The 22741-nt window shown below is 36.7% G+C and overlaps 3 protein-coding genes across 3 annotated transcripts; all 3 read left to right on the forward strand.

Annotated features, from left to right (window-relative positions):
- Window positions 1-2990: 2990 nt before the first annotated feature.
- exosc7 (exosome component 7) lies at window positions 2991-8913 on the forward strand. Its single transcript, XM_038277027.1, has 8 exons — window positions 2991-3122; window positions 3236-3337; window positions 3857-3951; window positions 6936-7101; window positions 7417-7487; window positions 7582-7705; window positions 7791-7946; window positions 8749-8913. The coding sequence occupies exons 1-8, from the start codon at window positions 3066-3068 to the stop codon at window positions 8851-8853; spliced, it is 876 nt and encodes a 291-aa protein (XP_038132955.1). The 5' UTR covers window positions 2991-3065; the 3' UTR covers window positions 8854-8913.
- A 5756-nt stretch (window positions 8914-14669) lies between these two features.
- LOC119778087 (GTPase IMAP family member 9-like) lies at window positions 14670-18375 on the forward strand. The gene is made up of 2 exons (XM_038277183.1): window positions 14670-14790; window positions 16667-18375. Exons 1-2 carry the CDS (start codon window positions 14679-14681, stop codon window positions 17722-17724), a joined length of 1170 nt encoding a protein of 389 aa, XP_038133111.1. The 5' UTR covers window positions 14670-14678; the 3' UTR covers window positions 17725-18375.
- Window positions 18376-20054: 1679 nt separating this feature from the next.
- Window positions 20055-21954, forward strand: LOC119778088 (tetranectin-like). Its single transcript, XM_038277184.1, has 3 exons — window positions 20055-20215; window positions 20348-20446; window positions 20930-21954. Exons 1-3 carry the CDS (start codon window positions 20119-20121, stop codon window positions 21331-21333), a joined length of 600 nt encoding a protein of 199 aa, XP_038133112.1. The 5' UTR covers window positions 20055-20118; the 3' UTR covers window positions 21334-21954.
- The last annotated feature ends 787 nt before the right edge of the window (window positions 21955-22741 follow it).

The following is a 22741-nucleotide window of genomic DNA, read 5'->3' on the forward strand; positions in this document are numbered from 1 at the left end:
AGGGCTTCTCAAATAATACTGCACTAGAACTAGCAATGGTTACTATGTTTGGATGAAAGGAAACTAGTAGGATTTTTTATTTTGGAGGCCTTATTATGGCAGAAATGAAAACATCCAGGTTTCACAGATACATTGGTCTGGATGCAGTGTTATATCTTTAATAGGACACAGAAGGTCTGTATCAATGGCAGTTTTTTAACAGTATAACATCATGCAGTCTATCACAAGGAAACTGTTTGGGCCCACTTAAATACAGTTGTTGACTGGGTGAAAAATAATAAATGGTATTACACAATTCTAAAATTTAATATTTCACTTTTTACAGTAGATTTACACTACCTAATACTGGGCATTGAATTAGACAATTTATCATTGTGCTCAGGTCAAATTATTCACACAGCATTATTTGCAGTATATGTTCTGTGTATTTTGTGGTGGGCATTTTGTGGCTTTTAAAAAGTTTAAAACTAATGAGATATGTATTTCTGTTTTAATCACATGTACCCTAAATTGTATTTTGATGTCATTGACACCAGGGAAACTTGCAACCATTGCTGTGGAAGCTCGTGGGGATCCAAAAAATAAATAAATAAATAAATAAACTAGATTATAAATGGTAAATTCTATTTTTATTTTATTTTTTTCTAAGTGGTGAATGCAACATAGAAATATTTTTTTTAAATGTACATAAGGATTTTGGCTATCAGAATGCACACACGTCCCAGGGAGTAACTGCTTTGCTGAATCTCTCAAAACAAGAGAACCTCTTGCAACAAGAAAACAGTGTAGTGTTCAAAATTAGTTCCTTCAACCATCATAAATAAGTTTTCTTATGTTTGGAAAAGTCTGCAGTCTCGATTCACCCAACCTGTGCAGCCCCATTGGGTTAAACTAACTGTTGATCATTCAGGAAAGCAGCCTGGATAGAGCTGCAGGTTGTAATGCTGCTGTCCTACAACATCTAGATCATGGGGTCAGTTCCATCCTGAGGACTTTATGTGTTAAAGATATTTATGTTTTATGGCTATTGAAAAATAGATACGCCTTCCTTATTAATTTTCTCAACCAATTTCAGAGTAAATTGTTAAATTCTATATGCAGTGTTTTTTACAGAATATGCACAACATTTACTTATGGTATGATTTAATGTAATTGTGGTTTCGTGAAGATGTATTTGCCTTTGTATTGCCTATGCAAGTTGCCCTTTGTGAACATATGTAAAATTTAGAAGCTTTAAGTACTTAACCTGGCGCTAAATAAGTTAATAAAAAGGTTTTCCCTGCAACCTAGTTGCTGATTGCACCACATTTTTTCAACAATAATTGAAGGGTTGGTAGTTGAATATTTTGAACAGTTCATTACTGTATAGTAACTCAAGAGTTTCTGCACAGATAAAGAAAATGGTTCCAAACATAAACAGTTAGTAAAAAAAATGTCTGTACTCCTTACTGAACATTACTTCAGTGTTTCGAGGATTTTAAATGTGAAGGATTGTTAAATATCTGGGGAATGTTTGCATGAAATTACTGCAAAGGGATTTTTGATAGATGGATAATGATCAATAGTGATACCAGCAGAAAAAAAAAAAGTTAATAGAACTTTGGTTATGAGCAGAGATGGCAAAAGTACTCACTTTCCGTACTTGAGTAAAAGTACAGATGCTTGTGTTAAAAAATACTCTGGTAAAAGTGGAAGTACTGATTAAACTTCTTTACTCAAGTAAAAGTAACAAAGTACAGGCTTGTAAATTTACTTAAAGTATAAAAGTAAAAGTAGAAACCACATTTTAAATGGATGTCTGCCAATAGGACTAGATCTCCGTTGTGTTCATTTTCAATCATCTCGTCGTCCATACTACTATGCTAACGCCACCGCCACCAAGCTGCAATGATTTGCCGCCAATGAATACCGCCGAATCTGTCGATTCATCTTGTAGTGGTGCGTCAAATGCAACGTAGATTCCCATCCAATTACATTGAATTTGGTATTGACGACGTGAAAAATAATAACGGTAACTCCATTGAAATGATTCAAAACTAAAGTAACGAGCCAATTTTTTAAAATGTAAGGAGTAGAAAGTACAGATATTTGTGTAAAAATGTAAGGAGTAGAAGTAAAAAGTCGCCATAAAAATATGTAGTAAAGTAAAGTAAAAATATCAGAAAAATCTACTTGAGTACAGTAACGAAGTATTTGTACTTTGTTACTTCCCATCTCTGGTTATGAGTAATAAATGAAAAGACACTAGGTACAAAAACATTTAAATTCTCAAAAGACATGAGAAGAAGTTTCGAAACTATATCTGACCATACTAATAAAGCAATACTCTTTTCATCAAAGCGAAGAAAATTGCCTATTGCAGAGAATTTCTGATTTCCAAACTAAACCTGTATTTACAGGGCTGATACAGACACCTAAAGAAGTCAGAGTGAATGACAATATATGGTGGATCTAACAGGCTTTAGGAAAGCAGAATATAGATCAGATCCTGTTTGGGAAGGGAAAGGTAAATCAATCATTAAAAAGAAAGAAACAGAATTATGGCAAAAAAATATGGGATGAAGGGAGAAGATTGGATAGTGTTCAAAATCTGTAATTGTTAAAAATGATGGAGAAAGAAATAGAAGGGAAGAGATAATTTATACTAGATTAAGAACTGGTCATACCTACTTGAATGAGTTTTTGTTTGTACTACGGAAGAGAAATAATAATTTATGTGAGGGTAGTGAAAGAAAAGAAAAGGTTGATCATGTTTTGATGGATTGCATTAAATATGCACCTGAAAGAGAGAGGATGAGGAAAGTAATTATGGAAAAAAGAGAGAGATTGGAGTATTAAAGGAATTTTAGGGACAGATGGAGATAGTGAAGAAAATTTGATTATTAATAAAGCATTGTTTTTATTTTTACATAACACAAAAATAAAAAATAGAATATAGTAGGTGGAACTATAGAACTACACACTCATGTACAGTAGGTGGCAGTATGCACCTATAAACTGTTTGCAATCCGCCATTCAACATAGAAGAAGAAGAAGAGCCCGGAAGAGGGGTGGAAAAATAAAACATGGCAACAGTACAAGTTAGCGAGGCTGAGAAAGTGTACATCCTTCATGGAATAAGGGTAAGGCATTGGCTCCTGTTGGGACCGTGAAGCTGAACGTTTGTGGTAGAATTTAAAGGGTATGTTCGCCACCGAGCCGCCCGTATTCATTAGTTTTCTCTGGTTCTGTTTAGGATGATTTACGGGTGGATGGAAGAGGCTGCGAGGACTACAGACACATGGAAGTGGAAACAGATGTTGTTTCCAACACTGACGGATCTGCTAAAGTCACCCTGGTAAATTAATAAATTTTGTACGGTTCAGTCATATGGCACCAATTCATCACACGTCATCTAAAGACACCTTAGTGAGTCAGTTCAATCAGCTTATGCAGGGAGACCTTGCTTGTTGCACAGTGTCATTGACTTTGCAGCAATCCCTCACACCAAGTATACCTGGAGAGGAGAAACTCCCTGATAAATGCTAAGTTTCAGTTCCATGATGCCTTATTTTTTATCTAAACAACTTGAACAGAAAAAAAAACACATTTGAGCTCATGAAGACTAAATGATTTAACTATTTTACAGGAAATTCCACCACGTCATTCTAACACACTATAGGAGATATTGCCCATTAAATATGCAATTATATAGAATCCTAATCAGCCAAATATTAAGCAGATCAAGTGCAATTCATCCCAGTCTGGTCATTTTCAGTTAAAAAACATCCATTTCAATCCTAATTGTGTTAAAGTACATAATATGTGTTTGTAAATGTTTACCATGGGTCTCAGATCGTCTCGTTCTTCCTTTCAGGGCCACACTGCTGTTCTTGTTGGTGTCAAGGCTGAGATTGGAAAACCAAGACCTATGATTCCAGATGAGGGATACCTAGAGTTCTTTGTGGATTGGTGGGTTTGTGTTTCTTTGCATATATGGAGTCAGAATTACTTATTATTAATTATATATTATCAATTAATTTGTTCACATGAAGAAATTGTCTGTAGAGTTCCTGCACAGTTTGTAAAAGTATTCAATTCCATTGTGTTCATTTTACATTCTGAATAGATATAGGGAAGTAGTTGGATTTCCACACCAAATTGCATAACCCAGTCTTAAAAAGTTGCCTCCATGCATCCTTAAATTAGTGTAACCCTTGTTATTTCAATGGAAAGGATGGCTAGTAGTAGAACAAACAAATACAGGGCTATGAGCAAGTATATTTCCTCCTTCCAGCCTTTCATTTTTTTGTCACATTTAAATCTTTGAGATAATCAAACAACATTCAGCATCAGATAAATTTAACCTAATATACATGTGTAAGGCAGTTTTCAAATGTGGATTCAATTTACATGGGTTAAAAACAATCCATTCTGACCCCATGTGGAAAAAGTCATTTCTCACTTGATTAAACCATGAAATACCTGTTTAATGAACATTTCTGAAAGCTGAGATCAGTATTACAAGATGTAAGCCTAAGCTCTAGAATCAGAAAGTCAATTAAAAGAAACTTTCCAGTCTGCATAGAACCTATTGATCAACAGGAAGTAGGCTTCTAGATGTCGAAAAGAAACAAATTTCTAAATAAATATCCAGAACTGATGTGAGATAAAGTTGTCAACCCTTTTTCCAGTTAGGGCCCCATGATTTAAAGTCCCAGGACTTTAAATTCAGGGGCCCTTGCCAATAAAGTGGGCCTGAATTAAAAGTCCCAGGAATTCTTTAACCAAGGGAAGGAATCAATGAAGATTTGTGTATTTCCTGTTTCTGTTGCTCTGAAAGACCACGAAACATCTATGTAAATCTGCATACAGGGAACTTGTGAAAATATCTGCACCACAACTTTAGTCAAGCAGGTGGCGGTATAAGGAAAGTCTAAACAAACTGTTCTTTTTCAAACTATATCAAAATCTTCTCTTCTAGACTTTGGGGAAAGTAAAAGAAATATTTAGCATTTGGTTCCCTTTTTATTTTTTTAATCACCCTGCAATGGGCCAGAGTTGTTGCTTTAAAACCTCACGATAAATTTACTGCTAAACACTGACTTAGTTGTCTTTTATTCTCATAAGGTAGACTACTTTTAGATACTTACAGCCCAAATGGAGACTAAATGTTTTGTACGGTAAACATCGTATTTGTTAAAAAAAAATCTTTAGCAATATATTGCTTTCACTGGGGAAAATGATCTCAAAATAGGTTAAAAGTCATTAAAATAATTGTATTAAATATAAACAGGTAAATAGAATGATTTCCAATGAAATTTGTTTTTCAGTCTTAAAATAAGAGCACACAAAAGGAGAAGCAATTCTCTTCACCTGATCCCAAGACAGGGCTGCTGCGTGCTTTAATGCATCGCCAAAGGCGTCAACGTATTCACAGATATCGACACGAGGAAAACAATTGATGCTAATATTGACCAAAAATAGGGGCAGGCTGATGTATTGCTTTATATTGGAGAAGATCATTGGGAGTTTTAAAGTTAATCCTGACCTGGAACTATTTTCATCTACTGCTGAGCTTTCTGCATAAAACTATAAAAAATATTAGATAAAAAGAGTTCACAGTTAATTTTCCCGAACACATTCACTCTAAATAGGTTAAAAAAAAAAAGCAACAATGTACATGCAGTTACATTAGGCATTCAGTGATTTACAGCTCAAATTCAGCCACCACAAACGGATAACAGTTAGTAGGAAATGGCTTGTCGGTTTGTATACACAGTGAATGCAAAAAGAATTTCCGTTGCATACAACTTACAACAGTGAAGCAGTGAAATGACCATTACCATTTATGAAGTGCAGAAGTGATCAGAATATAAACAGTGTAGGAGGAAAGAAACTAGTTTAAAAATAATTATGCAAAAGGCATTGATATGAAAAGGTTCAGTGCCGTGTAAAATAAATATGGTGGAAAATACAGCAGAACATTTGAGTTGTGTCCTATTTAAAAGGATTATTAAAGTGTAGCAGGTTGGTAGTGCTAAATAATGTTTCAAGTGTGATGCAGAGTCACGTTTAGAGTTCAATAGAGTGAGCTGCAGTTAGAGGGGACCTTTCCGCCCTGGCAGAGCCTGCGGTTTGCACGCACTGAGCTCGTTGACTCCCACAATAAGGCATGAGTTACAATCAGCTTCCTGACATCACAAATGTCCCGTTTTGGAATTTCCCAATCTTAAACTACTTTTTGTTTCGATCAGCTACATAAAAGCCCCCAGGGCCTTTCAAAGCCCAGACACAGAGCAGTGTTTCCAAACCTTTTTTGACTTGTCTAACCCTTTTTTGCTACCATGAGTTCCTCTCTCAGTCAAAAGTATTGATGATTACACAAAAGTGTAATGTACAATAACTAATTATAAAATTAGCATTTAATTCTTAAGCGTTTTTATTCTTTCCATCTAAAATAAAAAACAACATAAACATTTTCCCCAGAAACTAGTAAGGAGTCAAAATAAAATCATACTATATGCCTTTATAAACTGGAGCTCTTATGAGTCACTCCCCTGTAATCACATATAAACTTGATGAATTTGGAACTAAATGCTAAACAAAAATTATAGTCTGACTGATATCCATGTATTATTTTTTTACTCTGATTTCAACATTCTTGACACCTTGGCTGCTTTTAGGAGCCCCGATAGCTCAGTGTGAAAAACGGCTAATACCAGGCTGTTCTCTACATCCAGTCTGCTCCTCTGCTTGGTTTGGATGTGTGTCAAAGCTGAAGGTGAACTCAAAGAAAATCGTACCTTTTGGTTGAAAAAACTTTTTCATGTTTTAGTTGGGTCCTCACAAAACAACCTAAGAAATAAAATATATTCATGAACACCTTGCAACCTTGCATGACCACCAGGACAATTAAAATCAACCCCACCTTTTTGCTCTCTTCTGGTCTTCAGCTCAGCTAATGCAACCCCAGAGTTTGAAGGCAGAGGAGGAGAAGAACTGGGGACGGAGCTGAGCAACACCCTCTATAAAGTCTTCAACAACCAGCATAGCTTGGATCTGAGGAGCCTCTGTATCAGTCCTGGAGAGCACTGCTGGGTGCTTTATGTGGACGTATTGGTGAGTTAAAGCCTCCTGCGTCACCCTTCATGTATTTTACCTGGGAGGAAACAATCTTACTCATTTGCCACTTCTAATCACATTAGCTAGGTTTTTATCTTTTTCTATAGAAAATAATGTATTAGAGATGATTAAAGTTTAGCTGAATAAGTGCATTGAGACTGTAATTATCCTTAACTGCAGTGTGATTGGATTTCTACAAATCAAAAAATGGGAAAGGAAAAAATAAATTGGGAACAGCTGATCCACATGCTCCATTGATCAGACACCTATGGTGATGAGCATCATTGCACTAACATTATGTTTCTTCCTCAGCTTCTTCAGTGTGACGGAAATTTGTACGACGCTATCTCAGTAGCTATAAAGGCTGCTCTCTTTAACACAAAGTAAGTTTATTCAGTTCTTATTACATGTTAGATTTAATTTACCTGCTGAACACCAAGGGTGAGATGAGCTATGTTCTGGTCACCTCACTGACAGGATTCCTAAAGTCCACATATCCTCAGACGATGAAGGAGGGAAAGAGATCGAGCTCTCAGACGACCCTTACGATTGCATTAGACTCGACGTAGAAAACGTTCCCTGTATGGTGACTTTGTGCAAGGTAAGGCCCTCACTGATGCATCCAGATAAAAAAACTTCATTTTCTTTTTTTAGAGACAATTAATGCCAAGTTGTTTTTTGTGCAGATTGGCCACAGGCATGTGGTGGATGTCACTCTGCAGGAGAAAGCCTGCTCTGTGGCGAGCCTCGTAATTTCCGTCACACACAAAGGTGTCATCACCTGCACAAGGAAGGTGGGGAGAGGCAGTCTGGATCCAGAGAGCATCTGTGAGATGACAGAGGTGACAACCCTGACTTCTTAGTCCTTATTATGATTCTATTTAGTACACAAACTAATAATAATAAAAAGTTTAAAAACTTCACTTTATTGATCTCACACTGGAGAAATTCACCTCTGCATTTAACACATCCCCTTGGGGAGCATGGGGCTGCGTGGCGCTCGGAGAGCAGTTTGGGGTTAAGGGTTTTGCTCAGGGACTCAGAGTGCAGGCTGTGGGTATCGGGCCGGGAACTTGCAACCTTCTCAGAGCAAAAGCGCACTGCTCTAACCACTATGCAAAAACTCCCCTAAACTATAATAGCTCTAACCTTTAAAAAAGAAAGTGAAACAAAAATATATCTGGGTTTAATCACATATCCTTACTTAAATGTTTACAGTAACTGACCTTTCTTAGTGTTTCTATTAAACAGTTTGACAAAGTAAAGATTTTAACTCATAACATGACAAGAACACAATAACTTAGACTTAGACTTAGACTTAGACTTCTTTATTTGTCATTTTGTATGCACAGGGTGCATACAGAACGAAATTGCGTTACATACAGCTTATGAACGTTGCATTGATATTTCACAATGGCACGAGTTATAGAAAAATACAAAAAGTGCAGCAGTGGTCAAAGTGTGAACAGTGCAATAAGCAACCCAAGTAGAAATAAGCAATAGAAGCCATTGTTCTAACTGAAATATATATTCAGCTATTAATAGAAAAATGATCCTTATTTAAATTTAATTTCTTTTTGGTATCAAAGTATTTTTGCATTGAGTTGCAGCGGATAAACCCTGGAATGTTTCATTTCTCTTCAGGCAGGAAAACGAGTTGGGAAAGCTCTCCACTCTCCTCTCATGAAGCTTCTGCAGCAGGAGGAGAGTCTGGGCAAGAAAAGGCAGAAAGTCGGCTTTCTTGGTTAAAATCACTTGTTTGTATTGGTTGTATATGTAATTTTCTAATAAAAACATCTTTGTACACTTTTCTGGTCAAGTTGCATTTTCTTTGCTAAGTTATTTCAGTGATATTTGGAGAAGCCAAAGTAATTAACTACTGAATTTACAGTTATCAAGCATCTATTGTCTAATTTTACTTTTGTATATTAGGGGTGGAGGATCATTGTACAGTGGAGGTGAGGTACCGTCTGGATAGAATGTCCATAAGAAGGCAACACATGTACAACCATTACCCTTCACTAGCGTTGTTGTTTTTTTGTTGATTATGAACATTAGTTTTTTTTTTTTCCGCTAAACTAAAACACTTATAAATTATCTGTAAAAACGGAATAGAAACTGAGCTGAACACATTAACCAAGTGCTTCATTCATAAAATGATCAATGCCATTTACTGTTTTCTTATCAAGAGATGACCTTATTCTCTACAATTAGGAGTCTATTTACGAAGATAGTCAAAGTTGTGTGATCAAAGAAGATAAACATGAATAAAGCTGTTGCCCCGAGCATAGAGGAAAAAAGCTGGGACAAAACTCCTGCAGAGAATGTTGATCACAATTAACTTACTCATGAAGAGATCCGTGTAACTTGGTTTAGTTTCATTTTTGTTAACAGTCAGTTTGAGAGAGGAAGGGGAAAACCAGGTGTAAATTTAGCAGGAGTTTGAAACCAAAATCAAAGGCAAACAGTTTTAAGCAACCAGACTTTCTTTTCACTTATTGAAGTTTCTTGGGTTGTCAAAGCCAAGTTGTAACTGCACAATTAAGGAAATACTGCTGGCTGTTGTTCAGTTGGCACAATGATATATATAAAAATTGAAAACATTAACAGTTGGTAATCATATAAGAGGGGAACCTCCCAGCCCACAAGGACAGACACTTCAAATTTCAAAACTTGAATAACTCATGAGTTTCATGTTCAGCTCTCATCCTGTTTATGTTAAAGTCCACAAAAGATCCAAAGTATTATTGCAGCACAGTTTAGGTTAGCATATATATATATATATATATATATATATATATATATATATATATATATATATACACTCACCGGCCACTTTATTAGGTACCCCATGCTAGTAACGGGTTGGACCCCCTTTTGCCTTCAGAACTGCCTCAATTCTTCGTGGCATAGATTCAACAAGGTGCTGGAAGCATTCCTCAGGGAGTTTGGTCCATATTGACATGATGGCATCACACAGTTGCCGCAGATTTTTCGGCTGCACATCCATGATGCGAATCTCCCGTTCCACCACATCCCAAAGATGCTCTATTGGATTGAGATCTGGTGACTGTGGAGGCCATTTGAGTACAGTGAACTCATTGTCATGTTCAAGAAACCAGTCTGAGATGATTCCAGCTTTATGACATGGCGCATTATCCTGCTGAAAGTAGCCATCAGAAGTTGGGTACATTGTGGTCATAAAGGGATGGACATGGTCAGCAACAATACTCAGGTAGGCTGTGGCGTTGCAACGATACTCAATTGGTACCAGGGGGCCCAAAGAGTGCCAAGAAAATATTCCCCACACCATGACACCACCACCATCAGCCTGAACCGTTGATACAAGGCAGGATGGATCCATGCTTTCATGTTGTAGACGCCAAATTCTGACCCTACCATCCGAATGTCGCAGCAGAAATCGAGACTCATCAGACCAGGCAACGTTTTTCCAATCTTCTATTGTCCAATTTTGATGAGCTTGTGCAAATTGTAGCCTCAGTTTCCTGTTCTTTGCTGAAAGGAGTGGCACCTGGTGTGGTCTTCTGCTGCTGTAGCCCATCTGCCTCAAAGTTCGACGTACTGTGCGTTCAGAGATGCTCTTCTGCCCACCTTGGTTGTAACGGGTGGTTATTTGAGTCACTGTTGCCCTTCTATCAGCTCGAACCAGTCTGGCCGTTCTCCTCTGACCTCTGGCATCAACAAGGCATTTCCGCCCACAGAACTGCCGCTCACTGGATGTTTTTTCTTTTTCGGACCATTCTCTGTAAACCCTAGAGATGGTTGTGCGTGAAAATCCCAGTAGATCAGCAGTTTCTGAAATACTCAGACCAGCCCTTCTGGCACCAACAATCATGCCACGTTCAAAGTCACTCAAATCACCTTTCTTCCCCATACTGATGCTCGGTTTGAACTGCAGGAGATTGTCTTGACCATGTCTACATGCCTAAATGCACTGAGTTGCCGCCATGTGATTGGCTGCTTAGAAATTAAGTGTTAATGAGCAGTTGGACAGGTGTACCTAATAAAGTGGCCGGTGAGTGTGTGTGTGTGTATATATATATATATATATATATATATATATATATATATATATATATATATATATATATATATATATACTATATCTGAACGTGGAGGAAACCTTATAGAACAATGTATATACGGGCAGATGATGCCAGAGATGTTTTGTCGTAATGCACACTTCATGTTTTAAGAAATTAAACAGAGAACTTAATCACAAACGGTCAGGGTTTTAGCCCAGTTTTACAGCCTGAACACCTTCCTTTAACAGGGTTAACTCTGTTAATCAAACATGAGCAGATTTTTTTTCTTGTTACTCAATACAGTTTAGTAGAAACTGAACTGTGCTGCAGCAGTAAATATGCAACAGGCTGACTGTGAAAAAAACTAAAGTTTGAGAAATGTTTAACCACAGATTACATTCTTCTATATCGTAGTGACCTGCTGCAGTTTTTGATTGTTGAGAACAGGAAGCACACAAGATGTGGCTTAGTTTAATCTTTACAGAATTTACAGCTAACCATTAACTCATATAGTTTGTTTCAAACAAGCTATAGGAGTTACTATAGTAGTTAGGAACTGCAAAATAGCAACACATATTTACAGTTGTGTAAAGGGACACCAAAATATTAACATAAACAAAATCAGACAGAGAATCACTTATTTTGGTTTTGGTTTCACTTTTTTCTGCTGCTTCTCTTAACGGTTTTCCATTTCTGTGAAATGGGAAAGTATGAAGAGACCGAGCCAGGATGTAAGTCTAGGGGTTTTGCAGAGAGAAAATTAAACAGCAGAATTATTGTATAATTATTGTAAATCTAACCATGAAAGATGTTCCTGATCCAGAAAAAGAAATTGCTTAATTATTTTTTTTTTATTTTATTTCATTTCTTTTTTATAAGGAGGAATAGGCTCTATGCACAGCTCCACTACTTCCTGAATTTAATACAGCTTCTTCTTCTTCTTCTTGTCGAGTTTTATGGCGGTTGGCAACAAACTGTTAGTAGCATTACCGCCACTTACTGGTATGGAGTGTGGTTCGTGATGGTCTAAATATTGATCCTGATACATTCTACCCTAACTTCTTCTAAACATACATTCACACATTCACACTTAAAAATATAAACATATTTGTGCACAGCTTTGTATATCATTCCTTCACTCACAAACACACTTACTATAATTAAATTCTATGGAATAATTTCGTTTTCTTTAGAAATCGAATAATTATTTGTATGTGTTTACTCCCTAAATTTTTCCTCAGTATATCTAATAAATTAACCTTCTCCTTAATGTCTTCAAAGTCTCTTCTCATATATCTTCTCTCTTTTTCATATTTATGACATTCTAATATAACATGTTCTATGGTTTCATATTTATCACAGAAATCACATTTGCCCGTTTTATGTTTTTGTATTTTAAAAAGTGTATAATTAAGTCCTGTATGACCAAATCTTAACCTTGTTATCACTCTTTCCTCCTTTCTATTTCTTCTTCCATTTCTTCTTTCTCCTACCATCTTCTGAATTTTATAAAACCATCTTCCTGTTTTATCTTCATCCCACCTTTTTTGCCAAATTTCCATAAGTTTCTCTTTAATAATACTCTTTCCTTCTGATTTACTTATTTTAACTATAAAACTAATAGAATGTTTAATTGCCCTTTTTGCCATTTTATCTGCCCTCTCGTTTCCTTCCACCCCAATATGTGCTGGAACCCACACAAATGTAACTATCAGCCCCATGTTTCGTATTCTGAACAGTGTATGATTTATTTCTAATAAAATGTCCATCCTACTATCTGTTTGGTTATTTTTTAAACTTAACAATGCAGAGCTTGAATCTGAACAGATGACTGATTTTAACGGTTTTATGTCTTCTACCCATTGTAACGCTAATAATATTGCCAACATTTCTCCTGTGTATACTGATAATCCATCTGTAATCTGTTTTCCTATTTTTATATTGAATTCTGGTACTACAAATGCTATTCCTAATTTCTCAGTTATTTTTGATGCATCGGTATAAATTTGAATATATTGATAATAACTGTCTAAATGTAACTGTACTAAATTGATATCTACCGTGTACGATTTATCTTGTTTCTTTTCCATTAGTGACATATCTACTGTTGCTTCTGGTAGAATCCAGGGAGGTATGATTGATATTGGTGTTGTTTGACTCATTTCTAAACTATTCATTTTAAATTTTTTTATTTTATTTTCATTTGTCCATCCAAAACTCCTCATTTCTTTCTTTTCTTTTTCCCAGCATGGATTTAAAATGTCCAAAGTTGGGTGATCCCCATTATTTCCTTGTAAATTTAACCAGTAATTGATTTCTAATTTTGTTCTTCTTAAATCTAATGGCATTTCTCCCATTTCTATTTCTAATGCTGCTGTTGGTGTGGTTTTAAATGCTCCAGTACATAATCTTAGTGCCTGATGTTGGATAATGTCTAATTTGGTTAGATGTGTTTTAGCTGCTGAACCGTAAACTAAACAACCAAAGTCTATGTTGGATCTAATCATACTTGTGTAAATCTGTTTTAGTGATTTCCTATCTGCTCCCCAGTCACTGCCAGCCAAACATCTTAAAATATTCAAGATTTTCTTACATTTATCAACAACTTTTTGTATATGTATATGCCATTTTAATTTTTCATCAAACCATAATCCTAAAAATTTTATACACTTTACCTGCTCTAACTCTTGTTTATATAATTTTAATTTTATTTCCTTGTTTATTTTTTTCTGAGTAAATAACATTACTTTTGTTTTATCAACTGAGAATTTAAATCCCCATTGCAACGCCCATTTCTCTATTTCAATAATAACCTTTTGTAATTTTTTAACAATAAAATCAACATTTTTCCCTCGTTTCCAAACAGCTCCATCATCTGCAAATAGTGAACACCCCATGTCTTTTTCAATATCTTTAAATACATCGTTTATCATAATTGAGAACAATAGTGGACTTATAATACTCCCCTGTGGAGTTCCATTTTCTACTTCATATTTTCCTGAGGTAGTTTCTCCTATTCTAACTTGTATTTTCCTACCTGTTAAAAAGTCTTTAATCCATTTAAATATTCTCCCTTTAATAGCAATCTTATATAATTTAATTAATAATCCATCCACCCAATTTAATGCAGCTCCTTTGTTTCCTGTCTTTCATGATTGGATGCACTGATTAATCCAGGTGTGTATGACCTAAGTAACTGGCCAGACACACCTGGATTAATCAGTTCGTCCAGTAATGAAAGACAGGAAACAAAGGAGCTGCATTAAATTCAGGAAGTAGTGGAGCTGTGCATAGAGCCCATTTCTTTTACTAAATAATAATCCCCATGTGCATATTTTAATGCTTCTCTTCTGGGATTTTTTTTTTCTCAACTACTTTTATTTAAGTGCAGTCTGACCCAAATGTCCTGACAAAATTAAAGTACAAAGTAAAGTACAAAGAATGGTGTGCAAAAATGTAAGGGCAGAAAGAGCCAATCAAAGCTTTAGTTTTACTTTCATCTGGACGGTAGGACTCTTTAAAAGCCAGATGCAGGATGCAAGCAACGTTCAGGCTCCAAATTTGCTGCAGTTTCTATACTACTCCCTTCGACTGAGGATGGACAGCTACAGTGTCAGCTCAAACAAGGCCAGCAACTCTGGTAAGTCAGAATAAATATGAGTTTAATTTGATGTAGATCAATATGCTCCAACAAAAACATGTAAACAGACAACTTACCACTCACAACCTTTTATCTTATTCTGGGGGTTTCCTCATTTTTCAATGTTATATCAAATTTGTTTAATATTTCTTGGCCTCTAATGGTATCTTGAAGTGATCCTATATGTCAATATTTATACCGGTAATTGTCTATTTATGTAAAATAATCGCTTAACTGTAAACCTAAGCTCCTTTATTTTCAATGTCAATGTAATCATTTTAAATGGAAAGGCTTTCTGTGACCATTTGAAAGAGACAGATCAAGTAGGTAGCTTAAGTGGGTGTAGGGAGCCAACAATCCATAGTGCAGTCTTGATGAGCTGCTGCAGTGGTTTTGGATGCAGTGCAGCTGGCATATCACACTGTACATCTACTAACAAACATGGCCAGATTCCTAGAAAAGAGGAGGGTGCTGTCCGAGCTCCATCATGGACAACACTTCCACCCTCTGCACCAGACCGTAGAGGAGTTGAGCAGCTCCTTTACAGAAAAACTTTTACAGTCTATTTGTAAAAAGGGGCACTACCACAGTTCATTCATCCCTGCTGCAAACACACCCTACAATGTGACACACACTTCAACAGCAATAAATTTTGCAATTTATAATGTGCAATTACTATTTGATACCTTGAGCAACAACTATTTCTCTATATTTGACACCCAGTGCAATAATTATATATATAAATATAAATATCCAACTATATAAATACCCATGTAAACACCCTGTGCAATTACCCTGTATAATAATCCTACTATATATTAAAAAAAAAGCTGTCATATGTGGACGCACTATATATACGGTTTATATCCCATGTTCCTTTTTCTTCCTTTGGCACCTTGTCTTCTCCTTTGACTTTTTGAGCTGATGTAATGAGTAGATTTCTCCACTGTGAGATCATTAAAGTCAGTCAATCAGTCAGAAAGAACAGCTGCACTATCCAAAGTGGAATGGATGCCGTCTCTCATAATCAGACCAGGTTCTCCCCAGAAAGGATTGCCAATTATCAATGTAGCCTGCATTGTTTTCAGGTGGAGAGAGCCTGAGCAACAACTCTGAACATAGTTCAACAGTACAAACAGAAAGTGAACACAATACATCTCACCAACAGCAGCTCCCTTTCAAATATGAAAGTAATTTTTTTAGCACATGTAAAATGTACCTTATGTGCTTGTGGCAGTAAAACCAAAAAGGCTTTACATTTTATATTGTAAAATTAAAAAATATATCAGATTTGATCTTTATACCAAAATCTCTCCATTGTTGGACAATAAAGGGATTTTCTATTCTATTCTATTCTATTCTGTTCTATTCTATATACATGGTTATCATTATTTTATTGATTCTCTTACCGCCTTCTTAGGTCATACCTTTATCATCATTGGTCTTTCAAATACACAGAAGCTTAAAGACATAGTGGAGGATATTTCTTTTCTGGGTGGATCAGCGAAATAAGAGGTCCTCCTAATTGAATATCATTCTGGTGATATGTTTACGTAAGGCCATCCTACGTGCTCACCCCCCATTTTCACTTAACGGTGGTGAGTCTGACATAGTGGAAAAATTGCAAATCTTCTTTTGGAAAGTAAGCTTGTAAGAGCGAAACAGAGCGTGCACAAGGAGAAATGGGCTCCTGCATGCTCTTGCAAGTGTTTAATAGGCGTTCCCTCTCAGGAGCGGGTAGAGGGTTGTCCATGTTCATTTTTAGTTTAAAGTGGAGAGGGCAAGCATGTTGAAAAATTCACTTTAACTTTAAGTCTTGCCTCAAATATGATAATGATGATTATTCTAATCGAATTTCCATCCTTCCTCTTCATAGGAATAAACTTTACAAACGACAATGAGCTGAGGATTGTGATGGTGGGGAAGACTGGAATTGGGAAGAGTTCCACTGGAAACACCATTCTTGGTCGACCCTGCTTTCAGTCCAAATGCAGCCCCAAATCCATGACTGTCAACTGCTCCAAATGTTACTCTGAGATTGACGGACAGCAGGTTGCTGTCATTGATACTCCAGGGCTGTTTGACACCAGATTTGGAGAAGATAAAACAAAAAAAGACCTGAGTCAGTGCATCAGTTACGCTGCACCTGGACCCCATATCTTCCTTGTGGTCACTGCAGTGGGCAGATTCACAGAAGAGGAAAAAAGATCAGTGCAACAGATCCAAGAGATCTTTGGAGAGGCTGCAGACAAATACAGCATGGTTCTCTTTACTCGTGGGGATGACCTTGATTGCACCATTGAGGAGTTTCTTCATGATAGCGAAGATTTGAATGAACTGGTGTCCAGATGTAACGGCCAATATCATGTCTTCAACAATAAGGATAAAGATAGAGTTCAGGTCAACAAGCTGCTCCAGAAGATCAAGAAAATAGTTGAAAAGAACGGAGGAAGTCACTATACCAATGAGATGTTTCAAGAGGCTGAGAAGGCAATCGAACAGAAGAAACAACATATCCTGAAGGAGAAGGAAGAAAAGATACGTAAAGAGAAAGAAGAACTGGAGAAAAATATGAAAGAAAAGTATCAGAAAGAAATCCAGAAAATGAACGAGCAATTCCAGGCTGAGAGAGAAAGAGAGAAGAGGGAGAGAGAGGAGGAAATGAGGAGAGAAAAGGCTGAGATGACAGAGGAGAGAAAGAAGGAAATGGAAAAAAGGGAGGAAGAGAGACAGGCTAGAGAAAGAGAGTTTAAAGCCATGAAAGAGCAACTGAAGGAAGAGCAGGAGAGAGAAATTGAAAAAGCAAAATCTGAGCTGCAGTCCAGACATGAATCTGAGGCCAGGGTTGAAGCTGAAGAAAATAATCCTTTTTATCATCTGATTATGGCTGCACAACATGCTGTACGGTTCTTTAAAGGCCTGTTTTCAAAATAAAGGGGAACATTTGTAAACTTGCACTCATTATTAATATCAGGATGTGTACAAAAATATGACAATAAAAACACAGGCAATTGTAAATCTCCCAAAGAAAACAAAGTATAAAACACACCTAGTGCATAAAACAACACACAGCATTTATTATCTTTTATTGTGTTAATAGAAAAAGAAAAGCTCATGCAGAGTGTGACCCCTTCATACTGCTGCATATTAACAATTACCAAAGGTACGGAAAGAAGCTGATTTAAAACATCCAGGTTTAGTGATTAACTTTTGCTTCAATTGACTTAATATCTTCAGCTGAGGATGTTTAAGTCTTTTACTGAAGAAGGTGCTCAGCTGTAGAAGGAATTTAGTGTTTGAAAAAAACTGTCATTTGGAAGTTTGGTAATTAGCATTTTAAATATTTTTGTATTATTTGTAAGTTTTGCAAGAATTTGAAATATCTGCTTTTTGTAAGTATTGCCTGATTCATGTTCTTAGCTTTCAGAAGCTGTCATCTCTGACATATCATTGGTTTAGCAATATTTGCAAAGAAATATTGGCAGTAAATATAGCGCTCTCACCTTGCTATGTCAATAACTATTGATTATTCATGCTGAAATATTTTAGTAATCATTTTTGCTTTATGATCGCTGTTTGAACCTATCTTCATGTTTTTTTTTTTTAATAATTTTTTAATTTCCACTAAGATCCTAATGTAAACCCTTTGTGATGTTGAGAATGAAATGACAAATTGACCTTTATCTTTGCAATAAAAATAGTTAAACTGAATGGGAAATGCATTTTGTTTGCAATCATATATGTATTGTAATGTTTGAGGCAGTGGCATGTTGCTGTATTGGATTACTAATAAACTATTTTAATGACTTAACAGCCAATGAAGCAGCGTCATTTTATAATAAAACCACTCTAACCTTTCCAGGATCTGACCAACAATATTCTAGGAGCACATCGATGACCAGTTGATCACAAAGGAACATGTACAACATGACAGAAATTTTTACCCCAGTTAAGGTTTCTATTCGGGATCTAAATCTAAGAGGAGACTAGCAAAAAAGGTATCAATAAGAAAGTTTCAAAGCAAAAAACACAATTTAGTAAAAGCAACACAAAGCCTTGCTTCAGATGAGGAACTTTATACCTACACTTAAAAATGGGCGAGTGTGATGGTCCCAGACATGGATGATTTGTTTTTATTAAGGGAGCCAAAAAAAGTGGCCTTCTACGAAAAAATTAGTGATCACACACTAATTCAAAAAAATAAATATCACATTTGAACTAGTAATCCACCCTTACTGGCATCCAGTGCAAATATTCAAAAATGTATCAATTTATCAATCAAATCCCTTGAAAACTCAACTCATGATATCATGAAGTTTATTTATCAAAACATACTTATTTATGAGCTAAAATTTGATAAAGTTTTAAGCAGGAACATCATCCCTGTGGATCTGAGATGAAGTTAAAACACCAGTTTGAGCTTCTCTGCATAGTTGTGTGTTTGCCACGTCAGCAGGGACTCTGCAGTGGAAGTTTTACACAAAGTCGAGACGGGACGCTGGACTCTTTCCAGTCTTCCCTGGAACTGTTGCAGGGTGTATTTAACGAGAGTGAAAAGGCCCAAAACAAACCAAAACTTTCTCACATTTCTGTCAGAGAAGCTATTAACCTTTGCATTAACTTAGAATTTTTTTTTTTTTTATTGCATCTTTCTGCTCTTTTCTGCCATCAACTTGCCACAAAGACGTACAGTCTTCCCATTTTCTGCTCAAATTTTTAGAAAACACAGACGGCAGTTAGATAAACATGGTTATGCTGTAGGATGACTATATTTATATTTAAAACAGTAGATGGACGAATTAAAATGATGCACTTCTAAAGAAAAATCTCAGATTATTGTTAAGTATTAATAGTCTAAGTGGTCCAAACCTTTATAGTATGTGGTAAAAGATTGGGAAATCATCATCTGTCTTTAATACTATCTTTAACCTTATATTAGCAATTACTTTTAGGGCAACTTAAAGAACAAAATTAGAAATTAGCCTAAGAAATTAATAGTTTATGCAACAGTAGAATCAGAGTTTAGACCTTTTTTGTCCTTTATGAAAGCAGCTGAAGGATTATGTAATAGTCCTGCTCCACCCTGTCTGCACCTGCCTCACGGGCTTGGCTCTGCTCAGCACGCTGCTTCCACGTGAAGAGACTGGAGCCAGATGGGACGCCACAGCACGCCATCCCTCCAGGCTGCTGAGGTTTGACTCTTGTTCCCCACAAACAGCTTTTCCAGTACTTTTCCTTTGTAAAGAGGGATGGGAAGGGAGGGTGTGAGGGAGATGGATAAATTTGTGAGCATCCACGTTGCAGGAGCCACAATCAACAGGTTTCAGAATGGAGTTCAGAGGAGTTTCTGTTCTGCTGGGCGTCTTGCTGCTCATCCACTGCTCACTTCAGCAGAACACAGCAAGGAAGAAGTCAGCGAAAAAAGGTAAATGGAGATACTTTCACGGGTATGAAGAAGGCCAGAACTGTTTTTTTTATTATTTTTCTTGACCATGTCATCCCATGTGCACTTTGATTTTGGAGTTTTATGTAGACTGTGCTTTGTGTCTTCAATCAGAACCTTCGAGGGATGCTGCTGTGGTGGAACTGCAGAAACAGATTGATGACATTGTTCAGGAGCTCAATCTGCTGAAGGAAAAACAAGCTCTGCAAACAGGGGAATTCAAGCAACAAATCTGCTTCTTTACAGGATCATCAGATTGAAAAAAAGCTTCTACAGTACAAATTAGGAAGCAATGTATTTTGATACATCATGAATAGATCACATTCAGGTACTGATACAATCCAATAATTGCATATAGGAGCCTTTGATATTTTTTTCAATAATGCTATTTTCAGTCACTACTCACTTAATTTAAATTGAGAACTGTTTGTTTGTCTTTACCCAGTAAAAAATCAGAACATTACTTCATGAAAGTATTGTTTAAAATGTAACAACCAGTGAAACGTGTAGAAAACCTGAAGTTATGGTTTCTTACCCAGTTAAAAATACTTAAAAGTTTAAAGGTAAAGTATAGTTGTATGCTGTTTGTCTGAGGTAGATTATCAGTCAGCTCGTACACGTGTAATCAGCCTGGAGTCAAAAGCCTGTGGGACGCTTATTTTCCATAATCCATCTATATTCTTTCTTGCTTCACAGTGTGTTTAAGAGGAATAAAGATCCATGGAAAGTGTTATTTGGCTGAACCTCTGAAGAAACGTTATCACACTGCCAGTGATGACTGCTACGCCCTGGGTGGCGTCCTCGGTACACCCACCTCCAGTGAAGAGAACGACCAGCTTAGGGACTACATCCGACAGAGTGTGGGCCTGGATGAGCAGGTCTGGATTGGCATCAACGACATGAGCACCGAAGGCCAGTGGATAGACCAAGCCGGCTTAAGCGTCGCTTACAAAAACTGGGATGCATCCGACTTCAGATCTCCTCAGCCAGATGGGGGCAAATCCCAGAACTGTGGTGCCCTTTCAGCATCCAACGGGAAATGGCTTGATGAGAACTGCCGTGAGGAGAAGCCCTCAGTTTGCGAGTTCAACATAGTTTGATCCCCTGCTCATCCTGGACTGTGCACTTCGTTGCAGCTGCTTTATGTATACTGTACACTCTCCTGCAGCCTACAGTTCTAATGAAGAGTTCAAACCAGGGATTTTCAACTGCATCCAGGCCAAAATGAGATGTTGAGGTCAAAGTTATAGTTACATAACCCTGGTTGTATTTTGACAAAAATGATGTGCTGGTATGTCATTTGCAGCATTCCTTTTGGTTATGAAAAAACCAGAAGGGTTTTATCATAACCAAAAGTATATAAAAAAAAAAGAAAACACTGAACCAAATTCACTTTTTTTTTAACATGCTATTAAAAAAAAACTACCGGTAAGCAGGTTATTTTCAACTGACCAGAATACCAATGTGTAAAAGAAAAAGAAAAGATGAAGGTGCTGGCAACTTTCCTGACTCTTACTTTTTTTAAACAATAAATTATTTTCCTCATGTAAACAATGAAGCATGTCTTACTTTGAGAACTGCTGGTCTTAACTTAACTGTCAAGTATAATTGCAGTTTTCTTTAAAGCAAATGAATCTTGCATTTCTCCACTGTACTAATCCTGCTTTTATTTTTATTATGTGATGTATCCTATGTTACTTTCAATAAACTCTGAATTTCGATTCCTTCTTTTGTTGTAATAAGGTTACAAGGGTGGAAATGAAGAACAAGCTGTAAATGACAATAGGACAGTGTCTGCAGTTTTAAAGGTGGGATTCGGACAGACAAATCTGGCTCTTTCAGCGTTTAATTCCATCACTTTCCTCAGTCTCGTTCTTCCATGCCCTCTTTCCACAAGTTCCAATCTTCAAACGTTTAAACCATTTAAAAGTTCCTGAATGAAAAGTTCTCCATATAAACAACATGCTATTGTTCAGAATGACAGAAGTCCTCCCTGTGATATTCAGCTAACCCTCTATGAATAATGGTCTAAATGTACTGTTCATAACTTTTCCGCTTCGTCATCAGCAGCAGGTTTGATCTCAACCTCTGCCAAGACCTTTCCGTTGTGGTCTCCACCACGACAGAGGGGATGACAGCTTAATGACTGAAGAGTGTTACCTCTGAGCCTGTTCTACTCATCATTACTGTTTCAGTTTGTCTCCACAGTTCATAAGACTCAGGTCTATCATTCAACCTCCGCCCTGAACAGAGAGGTTTCTCCTTTCGGTGGTTCAGCGGCGCATGGCGCTTCTGATTGTGCAATAATGCACGCTGGAGGCTGATTTGAAGCTCCTTTTGAGAACAGGTGGATTAGGCTTGTGGTTCAGTTGGACCCAGTAAGGCATGTACCACATCCTGCTTCACCTTTTTTTCAGTGCTCTTGCGTGCGTGAAGAGGTAAACCCACAAGCGAGAGCCTTAAAGGGCTACACCTATATCCAAAACATCTGGAGTTTCAGTAGATAAC

This window comes from Cyprinodon tularosa, unplaced genomic scaffold (genome assembly GCF_016077235.1).
Source record: "Cyprinodon tularosa strain WSP-4 unplaced genomic scaffold, ASM1607723v1 ctg13, whole genome shotgun sequence".
NCBI lineage: Eukaryota > Metazoa > Chordata > Actinopteri > Cyprinodontiformes > Cyprinodontidae > Cyprinodon > Cyprinodon tularosa.